Genomic DNA, 14,276 nt, shown 5'->3' with positions numbered 1-14,276 from the left:
CCCCCCCCCCGGGAAATTGGAAAGTCTACGCCCATGAGCACAGGCATTCCTATCTGGTAACTTAAATATAGAGATTATATAAAACCTTCATATAGCCTTTAGTAGGTGCTTTTAGTAACATGAATTTCACCTTAATTTTTCAGTTACTTATGGAGAGAAGAGAATGCAGAACAGCAAGCTCTTGCTGCAAAACGAGAAGACTTGGAAAAGAAACAGCAGCTGCTTCGAGCAGCAACTGGAAAGGTGATTTAGTGGATTTTTGCACGTTTGTTCTCACACAGTCAATTTTCTGCTACCTCTCTCCCCTGTCCTTGCTGCTTAAGTGCTCTGCTCAGCAGGCAGTTGTTTAAATAGATGTGATGTATCAGTTGCAAATCATAGAAATCACTGTAAATACTGTCTTTCAGTGGAATCCTGCCATTTAGTATTCATAGAAGTAGTCCATAGTGATACTAATAGCTGCCAGTTGATTTGAATTGGTAGTGTACTTGTGCATATACAGTTTTGCAGAAAAAAAACTGATGCAGACCTGTTGGACACACAACCCAAACAGGCTGGTTGGTCTTGATGTCTTACTGACACTTTTAAACATGCTAAGTGACTATCAGAAATGTGGTCTGAGGGTTATACTTTCCGTTGCCCTCTCCCCATCCCCCCCCCCCTTGCTCCTCGATCTGCAGTCATATAGCAAACACACTATTCTGATAAGTGCAAAACTAATAATGGCCAAAAACAAAACTTCAGAATAATTTGCAGAGTAGAAGTATGGATAGGGTTATTTTCATGTCCTCCAGTGTGTTCATTTATTTTACCTTATTATGACAGGCTATTCTAAATGGAATTGACAGCATAAACAAAGTCTTGGAGCATTTTCGGCGGAAAGGCATTAACCAGCATGTTCAAAATGGCTATCATGGAATAGTGATGAATAACTTTGAGTGTGAGCCTGCTTTTTACACTTGCGTTGAAGTTACTGCAGGAAACAGGTATATTTGAGCAACATTCTTTTTTGTACAAATGTTTGAAGTTGAGAAATGATCCTGTTAAACTAGATTGTGAATTACTTGATTTACCTTATTTGTTACTTATTTACCTTATTTATAGTCCACCTTTCTCAGTGAGACTCAAAGTGGATTACATAGTCAAATACAGTCAAGAGGATGGGACATTCACAATGCAATAGGATTTGGATTATAGAAATTTGGAGCCAACCAGAAATCTGAAACAGACCTGAAACAAACTTGTTAATAAAGCATAGGCATTTAAACATGACACAAACAATGCAGAAATTATATAGTAGAAGCATACTTACAGTATAGACAGATCACAGAAGTATAGTCCCCAGTTCCTATCTCTTTACCAATGTAATTTTCTGAACCATTGCATTACAGTACAGCACCAGTAAAGGTAAAGGTTCCCTTGCTCGAAAGCCAGTCAAATCCGACTCTAGGGTTGCGGTGCTCATCTCCGTTTCAAAGCCGAAGAGCCAGTGCTGTCTGAAGACGTTTCCGTGGTCGTGGCCGGCATGACTAAACACCAAGGCGCACGGTACGCTGTTACCTTCCCACCGAAGTGGTCCCTATTTATCTACTTGCAATTTCTTGCTTTCGAACTGCTAGGTTGGCAGGAGCTGGAACTAAAGAGGGGAGCTCACTCCGTCATGCGGCACCCGAGTCTCGAACTGCTGAACTACTGACCTTCCACAGCCTGCAGTTCAGCGTCTTAACCACTTGAGCCACCGCAGCTCCTGTGCTAAAAGGCCCTCCTGAATAGCTCAGCTTTGCATAGTTTGCAGAAAGCCATAAGAGTAGGGAGCCTTCCTAACCTTGTCAGACAGGCCATTCCATAAGGTGGGGGAAGGAGCACAATAGACAATGCACATATATGAGCAGTTGGTGATTTTGCCCCTTTGCAGGATGGCAACTGTAGAAGGCCCTGCTCAGATGAGTGAAGCTGTTGTGGCACAGCATAGGGAGATATAAGGCACCAAGTTCATGATGTACTTTGTATGTGATAGCCAGTATCTTGAATTGAACCCAGTAACCAATGGACAGCCAAATTAATCAGATAAGAGATTTAAAATAAATATAAAAACTGTGGAGCTAAGCTTATTGTCAAAGATGTGAACACTTTATTGATTGGGGGTGAGAGGACAGTGTTTTTTACAACTTCTTTTTTATTTTATGTTAGGTTATTCTATCATATTGTAGATTCTGACGAAGTTAGTACAAAGATCTTAATGGAGTTCAATAAAATGAATCTACCTGGAGAAGTAACTTTTCTGCCACTGAACAAACTGGATGTTAGAGATACTGCCTACCCTGAAACCAATGTGAGCCTGTTTGTTTTAAAATTAATTTAACAGTTTCAGCTGTAATACTTTCAGCACTGCTCTAGCCACATTTTATGGCCAGTTTATTTCAATTTCTGTGATGGAGTTCTAATGTGAACATCTTCTATTCAAGATCAGTGATTTTGTATACATTTTAATTCAATATACATTAGATTATTATTTTCCTCCTATTTGTGTTATACTTTACAATCAGTACTCGAATGTAACTGCAACACTGACACAACTTTGCTTAAGTGTTTAATCCCATTTTTGCTTTCAGGATGCTATTCCTATGATCAGTAAACTAAGATACAATCCAAGATTTGATAAAGCCTTCAAACATGTTTTTGGGAAGACTCTTATTTGTCGTAGTATGGAAGTGTCTACCCAGCTGGCCAGAGCTTTTACTATGGATTGTATTACGTTGGAAGGTATGTTTGGGGAACAACTTATATTTGTTGTTCTTCTCCACATGCTAGTCCTTTAATATATAGTAATTTCTAATGAATTATACAAACTTGGGGGGGGGGACCCTCTACAAATTCCATCTTTAGGAGATGGCTGTTATCTCCCAATATATGAGTGCTATATATAGGTCAGCTTTTTGTGGAGACCTATAATGACAACAAAAAGCATGAATGTCAGATTCCATTCATGTGAAATTAGGGGGAATGTCACCTTTTCCTTGGAGGAATACTGCTTAGGTTCCTCTAGATATTAGAGCTCCAGCAAGAAGGTTGTCCTAAGTGTAACATATATTGGTTCTTGCATTTCAGCCCTAGTTGTGCTTTTTATTTACCAACAATTGTACAGGCTTTATTGAAATGGATACTGCATAATTAACAGCATTGTCTTAAGAAGACACCCGTCAAAGTCCATTGGATTAAATGGCTGTAACTGTTTAGGACTGCACTGTAAATTGTTTACATGTTCTAGGCAGTTTTGTACCCATGTTAGTAGGGATGGGCACGAACCACATTTTTGTTGTTTGGCTTGTGGCTGAACCATGAACCCATACGAACCAGGAGGTTGGTTTGCAAACCGACCTGGTTTGTATTGGTTTATGAGCCATTTAAAGTTTAAACTGCTGCTTTGTGCTTCCCATGGCTTTCCGCGGGGAGTAGAAAGCAGGGGTTTCAAAACCTCTGCTTTCTACTCCCTGCAACTTTGTGGCAAGCAGAAAGCATGGTTTAAATGACTCCAAGCCATTTAATCCAAGCAGCTGAGTGGCGGGGAGCACCCTGCCACTCGGCTGTTTTTCATTCAGAGCTGCTTTCTTCTCTCCACAAACCGCCACAAACTTCATCAAAGTTCGTCGTGGTTCTTCATTTCGCAAGCATTGCTTCACAAACTACCCAAAATTTGTGGCCATCCCTACAAATTAGTATTAATGTCCACACGTATATGATAAGTTCAGGCAATTTACTCTGTAACCTGTATATTGTATGTTAGGGACTCTTTTGTGGGAGGGCAATACAGTCCTTAAGCATCCTAAATTAAACTGGACTTTCAGTACTTGAAAACAAGTTACAAATGGAAAGTGAGTTAGACATTGATGTACAGGATCTGGTGTTCATGTTGTTTAAGAGAAAGTTAAGGGGTATGTGTGTGAAAAGTATATTTAACAGAGTATTTGATCTTTTGTGACAGCTAGTACATCATCTGTAATCTAGTGTGCTTTAATAAGCTGATAACATGCTGTGCCAGTTCTGTACCTAAATTTGTTCATTCTATGTATTATAAAAGCTAGCCCTATAATTTCCTGGATGTTTAGAAAAGATCAGCCTTAGTGTTAGAAACCTGCTGTTCTTGAGGCATTAATAGTTTTTTAAAGCAAAACATCTATATGGAAGGGTTTGTATGTTAATAACACTCCATTAGGTTCATGATTCTAAGAAGCTCTATGGAATCACATATGTAAATGCTCTGCTAATAATGGTGAATTAACTCTGGCGTGCACATTGTGTGGGTGTGTAACAGCTAGCATTTATTCTTAACAAAAAAAATAATTTCTGTTCTTAGGTGATCAAGTCAGCCACCGTGGGGCTTTGACCGGAGGTTATTATGACACAAGGAAGTCTCGGCTTGAACTCCAGAAAGATGTTAGAAAGGCAGAAGAGGAATTAGGAGAACTTGAAGCAAAACTCAATGAAAACTTACGTAGAAACATTGAAAATATCCTTCATGTATGCGGCATATCTGCTTCTGTGAAAGATCCCGTGTAAAAGTACATAGACTGAAGTATGACTGCAGTATGAAAGCAGCTGGTAGTTTTGAATTGTGTGCATACACTTGTGTGTTGGAGAGCCAGTTTGGTGTAGTGGTTAAGTGTGCGGACTCTAATCTGGGAGAACCGGGTTTGATTCCCCACTCCTCCACTTGCACCTGCTGATGTGACCTTGGGTCAGTCACAAGCTCTGGCACAGCTGTCCTTGAAAAAGAGCAGTTTGTGTCAGAGTTCTCTCAGTCCCACCTACCTCACAGGGTGTCTGTTGTGGGGAGGGGAAGGGAAAGGAGTTTGTAAGCCGCTCTGAGACTCCAAGTGAAGGGCGGGGTATAAATCCAATCTCCTCTTCTTCTTCTTCTTCAATGTTAGGAAGATCACAAGGAATAATTACCATTAAGACAAAGAGATACAGGTAGGTTCTTAACAGAATATATCAAAATCTGCTACTGTACTGGAAAGAAAAGGAAAGGATTGGAAGTATCTGCTGAGAGCAGTGTGTTTTGAAGCTGAGACAAATATGTAGGCAGCTCAAAAGCTGGATAGGAGACTTTGTTTTGCTGAGTTTGTTTTTTCATTCATGATTGGTGGCGGAATTCTGTACTCTCTCTTTAAAGAGGAAGATGCCGGGCTGTATAAGCAAACTAACAATAATTTAAGGAAATAGATGAATAGATATAAATCTTATATGACTTAACATCACATAAGGCTTCAAATATTTCTCAAATATACAATAATATGAAATACAAAAAAATACAATGGGTAAGGTAGGGATTTAATACAATATCTACCATTTACTATTTAACACTCCTTAAAGAAAGACTGCACAAATTCCAATTTCAGTGGACTGAAAAACATGAGCTTCAAATATCCATAAAGCAAATACATCCACTTCTTAAGAGAAACAATGTAAAGTACGCTGCAATCAGCAAGTAGATCCAGTCCTTAGGACTTGAGACAAACAATAATAAATAAGCTGCGTCAGCTCATCCTTCAGATTGTTCAATGAGTTTTCGATCCCTTCATCAGGACTGCACATCACTTCTATGTAAACAGCCAGGACTGATCTTCTGATACTGTGTTGCATGTTAAGGTACTGAGTAAAGGTAATATCCTGAGACCTGGATCCATTTGAACCAAGTCCTGTTTTTACCATCTCTACTGCATATCTAGTTGTATGTGACACATCTGGTTGATGAGGTGAATGAGGAACATGTGTGCACCTGCCAGATTTTCATCCAGCTACTTCTTTCTTTTCGATGCAAATTATGCGTGCTCTGGAGTACAAATAATTTGTAATCGGCTGAGAAGAAGGGTAGGATGAGGATATGGTAAATGCACACACAGGTCTCCTGTTTCCCTCAGCAGCTTACATTTGCAGAGAAAGAGGTGAAAAGAGCTGTATTAAGTCCCATAGGAGTATTGTATACATAGGATTCTACTGTAAATGGGTTGTGCCCAAACTTAGTCCTTCTTTCAATATAGTATTGATAGCTGCAAAAGCAGTGTTTATTAACATTTCCATTGATGGCAAGAAACATTTCTAAATGGCATACTGTCCATATTTATTATTTCATGTTATCTCATTTTATATAGCATTAATATTATTGAGAGGTGTCAAATGCAACAGTTATTGTATTGCTTTTATAAACCCAGTTTAATTCAGTTTCTATTACAATTACTTATAACCAATTATGGCATGAAATACATATTTTTTGCATCAACACTGTAATGTATAAAAATTTCTTACTGATATATAAGACCTCAAGTATATTATTCTTGTTCCATAAACCATTTTTTTTTAAAAAGGAAGATTTTTTCCTTAGCACATTGCATGGATTAATAATGAAATTGATCAGCTCATGAATCAAATGCAGCAGATTGAAACCCAACAAAGAAAATTCAAAGCTTCCAGAGACAGCATCTTGTCAGAGATGAAAATGCTGAAAGAGAAGAGACAGCAGTCAGAAAAAACATTTATGCCCAAGGTATGGTATCTCTGAGAACATGTGAAAATTTATTAGGTAACTGGTTTAGTTGCATTGTACTGAGTAGTCAGACTATTTGGCACAGCGGATAGCTTGAGTTACAGAATTCAGTGCCACCAGTTAGGGTAACTGCCAGTGAGTTCAGTGTTAGGAAAGTCAGCAAGAAAGGTACACATTAGGCTTATGATCATTTGAGAACAAACAGAAAGAAAGAAACTGCATAGTTAAAGAGATCTTTACTGTGCAGTTTCTTTCTATTTGGACTGTGCTGGAAACACACACCCCCCTTTTTTTTGGTTATTGACCATTTGAGCCACTTCTGTATTTCCAAAGGTCACCATATTTATACTGTTAGGCCCTTAAGAAGTATATAGTTGTGGTGGATTGCTTTTTCTAGCATGTTCTGCCACTTTTACTGATGGTGATGAATTGGAGGGGTATCCTTCTTTTTTATTTTTAGCAACGCAGCTTACAAAGTTTGGAAGCAAGTTTACATGCTATGGAATCAACACGAGAATCATTAAAAGCAGAACTTGGAACAGACCTGTTGTCTCAACTTAGCTTAGAGGATCAGAAGCGAGTAGATGCACTCAATGATGAGATCCGACAGCTACAGCAAGTAAGAAAAAATAGTTAAAAATAAAAGTGTAGTAGTCAATAGTGTTTTGATTATATATGTTTGTTCCAAATTATCTGGTGTTGTTGATTATTGTTCCCTTTGTCTCTCCTATCTGAATGTAAAACAAGAATTAAAATAATCTAATTCTGAATGATTTAGTTACTTTTCCATTTGGAAGCGGACAAAACAGGTCTTTTACAGACTACATTGCATAACATATCAGGGTGGATAGGACAGATCAAGAATATTACTTTCACATTAGTCATGTTTAAAAGACTGTTTAGACTTCAGGGACTTCTTTGCCAAGACTCTTACTTTAAGTTAAATTGCATCCAGTTAAGTACAGAGAAGCAGAACTTTTAAAATCACAGTTGGTATACATTTTTCATAAAAATAACAAGACTGAGAAAGAGTCTCTGCCATGCTTTGATTATTTCAAATTTGAAATAGCCCACCATATATTTTTTAAATTACTTTTTAGTACAGTTTTCTTTTTTCTTCTAGGAAAACAGACAGCTTTTGAATGAAAGGATCAAGCTTGAAGGCATCATCACACGAGTTGAGACATACCTCAATGAGAATCTTAGGAAGCGTTTGGACCAAGTGGAACAAGTAAGATTACATTTTTAAAAAATGTTTGCTGCAATAAGGAACTTTTGAACACAGATCCTGAAGTTGTATTGCATTATGATGTCCAAGATATAGTGGATGTTCACATGTTTGGCTATGTGTGTGATGTAGTTTTATTCCACTTTTTAGTGAAAAATGGGACTTTAGTGCAAGTATTCCATGGTAGCAAGTAGAGAGTTAGAGTACAGTTATACTCTGACAACTTTGTTCATTGGAACTGAATATTGACTCTGCTTTGCAATTTTAGGAGCTGAATGAGCTAAGAGAGACTGAAGGTGGCACTGTTCTTACAGCTACGACATCTGAGCTTGAGGCAATCAACAAAAGAGTAAAGGATACCTTAGCAAGATCAGATGGTTGGTAACATTTCTTCTTTAATCAGAGAGGGAAAGGGCTACTTATAGCTATTTTATTTCCTGCATTAAATTACATGTTTCAACAAACTTAAGAACAATTAGTATAGTATACTTCTGAGGGCAAATTTAAAATCAGTTTTGTCCTCAAATAACATACAGTACACATAGAACTACTGCTGTGTGCCTCAACATTTTTGCCATGTTTTTCAGGAAGCCTTTCAGAAAGATGTAATACTTCTGTTGAACTGCCTTATTGCAGTTGATTCCTGTGTCACAGTCCAAAATTTTGCTGCTAGGATTTTCATGTACTTGACACACTTTCCTTGGTTCCAAATCAATATGGATTTCTACATAGCCTTCAAAAGTCTCTTAACATTAGAAGACGAAGAAGAAGAAGAAGAGATTGGATTTATATCCCGCCCTTCACTACCCAGAGGTGTCTCAGAGCGGCTTACAAACTCCTTTCCCTTCCCCTCCCCACAACAGACACCCTGTGAGGTGGGTGGGGCTGAGAGAGCTCTGACAGGAACTGCTCTTTTTCAAGGACAGCTGTGCCAGAGCTTGTGACTGACCCAAGGTCACATCAGCAGGTGCAAGTGGAGGAGTGGGGAATCAAACCCGGTTCTCCCAGATTAGAGTCCGCGCACTTAACCACTACACCAAACTGGCTCTCAGTCCTCCTGGTCTTTTCTACATTTACTTGTAGCCCTGTTTGTATGTTACAGTGAATGCACATTCATCCTACACATACATGGGTACACCAGTTTATAAAAAACAGCCATGATACATTCACTTTGCGTTTGAAACCCAAGACAAGTACCTGGATATATGTAGGATTTGTATCACATGTTCAGCTGTATATGTGTTGAATGTAACATGAGAATTATGCATGTAATACTGATTGTTCTTGTGTTCACTGTAACTGGTGGACAAGGCTGTTGTGTAATGTGTAAGCGGCACCATTTTTATTACACATCACTTTAAAAAATAATATTGTATTTTTAACAGTTGAAATATGACTACAGTTTTAACATTTTTCTCATTTTTTTTTTAATGTACTAGATTTGGACAATTCAACTGATAAAACGGAAGCAGGGATCAAAGAGCTCCAGAAAAGTATGGAACGTTGGAAGAATATGGAGAAAGAGCACATGGATGCCATTAACCATGACACAAAAGAGCTTGAGAAGATGACTAACCGGCAAGGCATGCTTCTGAAGAAGAAAGAGGAATGTATGAAAAAAATCAGGGAGTTGGGCTCACTTCCCCAGGAAGCCTTTGAAAAATATCAGACACTGAGCCTAAAACAGGTAACAGCAGTGTTCAGTTTTCTGTTCCACAGGTAATGGGTATTAGTTTGATACTGACTTACTGTTTTAACCTTTTATACAGCTGTTTCGCAAACTGGAGCAATGCAACACAGAACTGAAAAAGTACAGTCATGTTAATAAAAAAGCTCTTGATCAATTTGTGAATTTTTCGGAGCAGAAGGAGAAATTGATAAAACGTCAAGAAGAACTGGATAGGGGCTACAAATCCATTATGGAGTTAATGAATGTTCTTGAACTCAGAAAATATGAAGCTATCCAGCTGACGTTCAAACAGGTATTATATGGTACCTATAATGTCAGGGCTTTCTTTTCTTGGGATGGTACTTTGTGGTTTTATTTACCTGTTGGTTTTTGACATTTTGGCCATCATGTTAAGTTGCGTAACCATAGTTGTAAAGCTCTAGGAATTTACTTTGTTGCATCGAGTTGCCACAGTAGCAATACATTAACATTATTATCTTTTTGAAGTACTTGGCCTTTAATTATTATTTTAACTGGATGTGGATTGGGTTTTTGTTCTGATTTTAATTGCACATTTAAAATTGTTACTGCTATTACAAACTGTTTTATTTTGATAGAATCTATGTATTTTTAGTGAAACATTTTTTTGTTTTTATAGGAAAGCTGGTCGGTCTGAAATCTTACCAAAAGCTCATTAGCTACACAAATGTATAATGATAGGTTTTATTTTATACAATGCAATTTCTATGAGTTGAAACTGACAGGCAGGACAGTAACTTTTGGATCATTTCCTGTTAGTGTCAGAGAAGGAAGTCAAAACTTTGTTATGCTGCTTCAAGAAGATGTTTATTTTTATATACAAATTTATTCAAACATACCCCACCTTTCATTGTGGTTCAAGGCAGCTTACAATAATAGTTCAAAACATTTTCAATTTAAAACCAAAGATAAACTCCAAATCCCTCCCCCCGTCACCCCATTAAAAGATGCTTGCCACTTTTGACTCTCCCCCCCCCGCCCCCAAAAGCCCTGGCAAACAGGCAGGTCTTGCAGCGCCTCCTGAAGATCTCGAAGGATCACCTCTTTGGGGAGCCATTCCACAAATCCAGCACCATGATAGAAAAGGTTTGGGCTCTGGTCGGTGCCAGATGGGCCACCATAAGTGGTGGGATAGCCTGCATATGGCTGCCAGTTGACACACAACATAACTATGTTGTGTATTTTATATTGATATTTATACTGTTGTTTTATCTATTGCTTTCTTATGTAAGCCGCCCTGACCTGACTCGGTGGAGAGGGCGGGGTAAAAATCAAATAAATAAATTAATTAAATGTGGAATGAGTCAGTCCTTCAAGTACATGGGTTGTGAAGGACCTTAAAGGTCATAACCAGCACCTTGAATTGAACTCTGAAACAGACTGGCAGCCAATGTAGCCATTTCAGAATAGGCAGCATGTTCAGGACTTCCGGTCTATGGCTTCAGCGATGGCGGAGGCTCTCTCCTGAACGGGGGAGGCATTCCGCGCTCCAGGGGTGCTGGAGGGGTGTCACCTCAAGTGGCACCCCCAGGTGAGCCTCAGTGTGGGGCTCCAAGCCGGGGGCGCTTGAGGGGCGACCTCTTCCACGGCTTGAAGCCGGGGAATTGAGGCGCTCCTCCCTGCCCCATTCGGTCCACCCCCTGAGAGGCTCGGTTTTTACCGAGCATAGCTGAATGCCGATCGGGACAAGCAAGCGGGTCAGCGAATGAAACATGATTAAAAGGAGTCTGTGATCAGACTGTCAAGGAACTGGAGAATGAGACGAGCGAAGAAGCTTTAAAAGTGAGTTCCGATCCCCCCCCCACCCTCAGCGGCGTCGGGAGGAATCCCAGACGTAAACAAACCGAACTGTGATTTAAAGAGACGGGGAGGGGGAGAAGACAATTAATCACTCAAGCGTGCCAGAGACTTAGCTGTTTTTTGCGGATAAACCAGCACTTGCTGAAGAAGTGTGAAAAAGCACTCTTTAGTATAAACAAAGCGGAAAATGGCCGGCGTCCGAGGGAGAGGAGTAAGAGGGGGGCGTGGTTCTCAAAGTCCGAGAGTGGAGGAAGGAGATGTTTTCTCCACACTAACAGAGCTGCTTCGGCCCATTCATGAAAGACTCGATGGCCTTAACCAATTGATTGCTGCCTCAAACCAGAGCATGGCAAAACAGCAACAGCAGATCACCGAGCTTGTGAAAAAATCGATCCAAACTGATGAAAAACTTAAAGAGACCACACATGATGCTAAAAAGCTGAAGAAAAGAGTTGGTCTGATGGAACAAAAGCAGGATCTACACGAAAGGAAGCTATTGAACCTACAAATGGACAAAGCGAATAAAACCCTTAGATTCCAAGGGGTGGCTGAGACGACAGGAGAAATTTTGAAAGATGTGGCAGCTGAGCTAATCGCTCTATCGCTCGGCATTGCAACGGCTGAAGCGCATGCAGAGATAGAAGTGACATATCGTTCTTACTCTAAATATATTAAGCAAAACAAACTGCCGGGCGAGATCGTGGTCAAATTTCTCCGACGACAGACAAGAGATGATATTCTCAAAGCAACAGCAGACAAACCCCTGCAAATGGGATCAGCAAGTATCAGGGTCCTTAAGGACGTTCCATTTGAGGTTCGACAGAAAAGAAAAGCGTACAAAGAACTCATCTCAACACTTCAGATCAACCAAATTCAATACTCCTGGCTTTTTCCAGAAGGGGTCCAATTCAAATATAGAGACAAAAGAGAAAAAATCGACTCGGTGTTAAAAGCAGAAGAATGGTTGAAGCAATTCTTCGGACAGAAAGAGGAAGAGCAGCAAGACGGAGGAGGCCAGGCAGCTGACCTGGAAGAGACGGACAGAGACCTACTTGGAGCAGAAGGAGGCACGGCCAGAGAAGCATATGACTTGCGGCTAAGAGTTGCCAAATAGCACTTATGAACTAAAAAGACTTATGGATGAACTGGAAGAAGTCTATGTGCACACTGAGAAGAAATTAGATATACAACAAAATGGACTAACTAATCTCCTAAATTCCTTGACTTAATGAAAGCATTAATCTTTATAACTAACTGCATACTAACTGTTAATGACCCTACTTTCTTGGGTTTTTAGTTATAGTGTGGGTTTTCTTTCTTTATACTGTTTGTATCCTGGGGTTTGTTATTTTAGTTTGTTATTTTTTCCCCCCCCTTCCATTTTTTCTCCCTCTCTTTTCTTTCCTTTTTGTAGTCACGTAGGTGTAATAAAAAATCAATAAAGCTACCCTTCGGGGGATTTAAAAAAAAAAAAGAATAGGCAGCATGTTCCCACTGTCATGCTGTCACATTCTGGATCAGTTGAAGTTTCCAGGTTGGCTTCAAGGGCAGCCCCACATAGAGCGTGGACCACCATGGCCAGATGAGCTGAGTCTAGGTAACAAAAGAGTTGGTCAGTCAGATGCAGCTGATAAAGGCACTCATGGCCACCATGCCAAACTTTTCAAACAGCACCCCCAGCGTTTTAACCTGCTCTGAAGAAGCCGATATCCATGTAGGACAAATAGATTAATTCCCTTTAGAATATCAGCTCCCAACCAGCATTACCTCTGTCTTGTCTGGCTTCAGCTTCAGTTTGTTCTGACTTAGCCACCAGCCTCAAAGCACTGGTTCAGAACCAAGGTGGATGCATTTGGAGGTTGCATCTGCATATTGATTGCACCCAACACCAAAGTTCTGGACAATCTCATTCAGTGGGTTTGTATATATTTTAAAGAGCATGGGTGAGAGAACAGAATCCTGTGGCACTCCACAAACCCCACCCAGCTGATTCTGCACTTCCTGTATCAACAGGGAAGGTTGTCCTCTGGCCAACTTTAAACGGAGATTGTCCATCAGTCCAACTAAAGTCATCTCGGTACCAAACCCAGGCCTGAACCCAACTTGAGATGGGTGGGTCCAAGGGCATGTTGGCCCCTGTTATGTATTTTGTGTTTTGCACCCTTAACACTAAACTTTCAATCATTCTTGCTCATACTTAATATAAACGGCAGTGCGTTATTTTTATTTTTAAAAATCTGAATTGAATTTCTCCAGGTGTCAAAGAACTTCAGTGAAGTATTTCAGAAGCTGGTACCTGGTGGGAAAGCTACTCTTGTGATGAAGAAGGGTGATGTGGAAGGCAGTCAATCCCAAGACGAAGGTGAAGGCAGTGCTGAGAGTGAAAAAGGATCAGGCTCTCAAAGCAGTGTCCCGTCTGTAGACCAGTTCACTGGAGTTGGGATTAGGGTAAAGGAATGTTACATTACATAGCTTTCAGATTGCTGATAACTAGTTTTCAGATAACAAATATTGTAATTCTTACATAGTAGAAGTAATTAACGTTTACGATTACTTTTCTTCAGGTTTCATTTACTGGTAAACAAGGTGAAATGAGAGAGATGCAGCAGCTTTCTGGTGGACAGAAGTCACTGGTGGCTTTAGCCTTGATCTTTGCCATTCAGAAATGTGACCCTGCTCCCTTTTATCTCTTTGATGAAATTGACCAAGCCTTGGATGCCCAACACAGGAAGGCTGTTTCAGGTAAGGGTTTATATGATTATATATGTTACAGATTTAAAAAAATTCACTGGTAAGTCTTATTTCAGACAGAAAAGAATCTCACAGGGTGGTTTGAAGATGCATGGTTCTCTGTCAGTGGACGAAGGTATCCTCGTATGGGTTGTGCCTCCTCCCTGCTTCATGGGCAGGACATATTCAGACTTTTTGCCAAGGTATCTCTTATCTTTAGGAGGTGCTTGATCCCCCCTCCCACTCCATGGACAGACAATCTTCCA

The 14,276-nt window shown here is 39.9% G+C and overlaps 1 protein-coding gene across 1 annotated transcript in view; it reads left to right on the top strand.

Annotated features, from left to right (window-relative positions):
• The window catches only part of SMC3 (structural maintenance of chromosomes 3), a 36,323-nt gene that overhangs the window by 15,289 nt on the left and 6,758 nt on the right, over nucleotides 1-14,276 (top strand). Inside the window, exons 15-27 of the mRNA XM_015424823.1 lie at nucleotides 144-243; nucleotides 826-986; nucleotides 2,191-2,332; nucleotides 2,613-2,763; nucleotides 4,355-4,507; nucleotides 6,393-6,544; nucleotides 7,005-7,163; nucleotides 7,668-7,775; nucleotides 8,041-8,149; nucleotides 9,212-9,459; nucleotides 9,542-9,754; nucleotides 13,537-13,728; nucleotides 13,845-14,022. Coding sequence (XP_015280309.1) covers nucleotides 144-243; nucleotides 826-986; nucleotides 2,191-2,332; nucleotides 2,613-2,763; nucleotides 4,355-4,507; nucleotides 6,393-6,544; nucleotides 7,005-7,163; nucleotides 7,668-7,775; nucleotides 8,041-8,149; nucleotides 9,212-9,459; nucleotides 9,542-9,754; nucleotides 13,537-13,728; nucleotides 13,845-14,022 — 2,066 coding nt within the window. The remainder of the gene's footprint in view (nucleotides 1-143; nucleotides 244-825; nucleotides 987-2,190; nucleotides 2,333-2,612; nucleotides 2,764-4,354; nucleotides 4,508-6,392; nucleotides 6,545-7,004; nucleotides 7,164-7,667; nucleotides 7,776-8,040; nucleotides 8,150-9,211; nucleotides 9,460-9,541; nucleotides 9,755-13,536; nucleotides 13,729-13,844; nucleotides 14,023-14,276) is intronic.

Source organism: Gekko japonicus, unplaced genomic scaffold (assembly GCF_001447785.1).
Source record: "Gekko japonicus isolate JY-2015 unplaced genomic scaffold, Gekko_japonicus_V1.1 scaffold974, whole genome shotgun sequence".
NCBI lineage: Eukaryota > Metazoa > Chordata > Lepidosauria > Squamata > Gekkonidae > Gekko > Gekko japonicus.
Note: the sequence above shows the minus strand (reverse complement) of the source record. Positions and strands in the feature narration are given on the sequence as shown.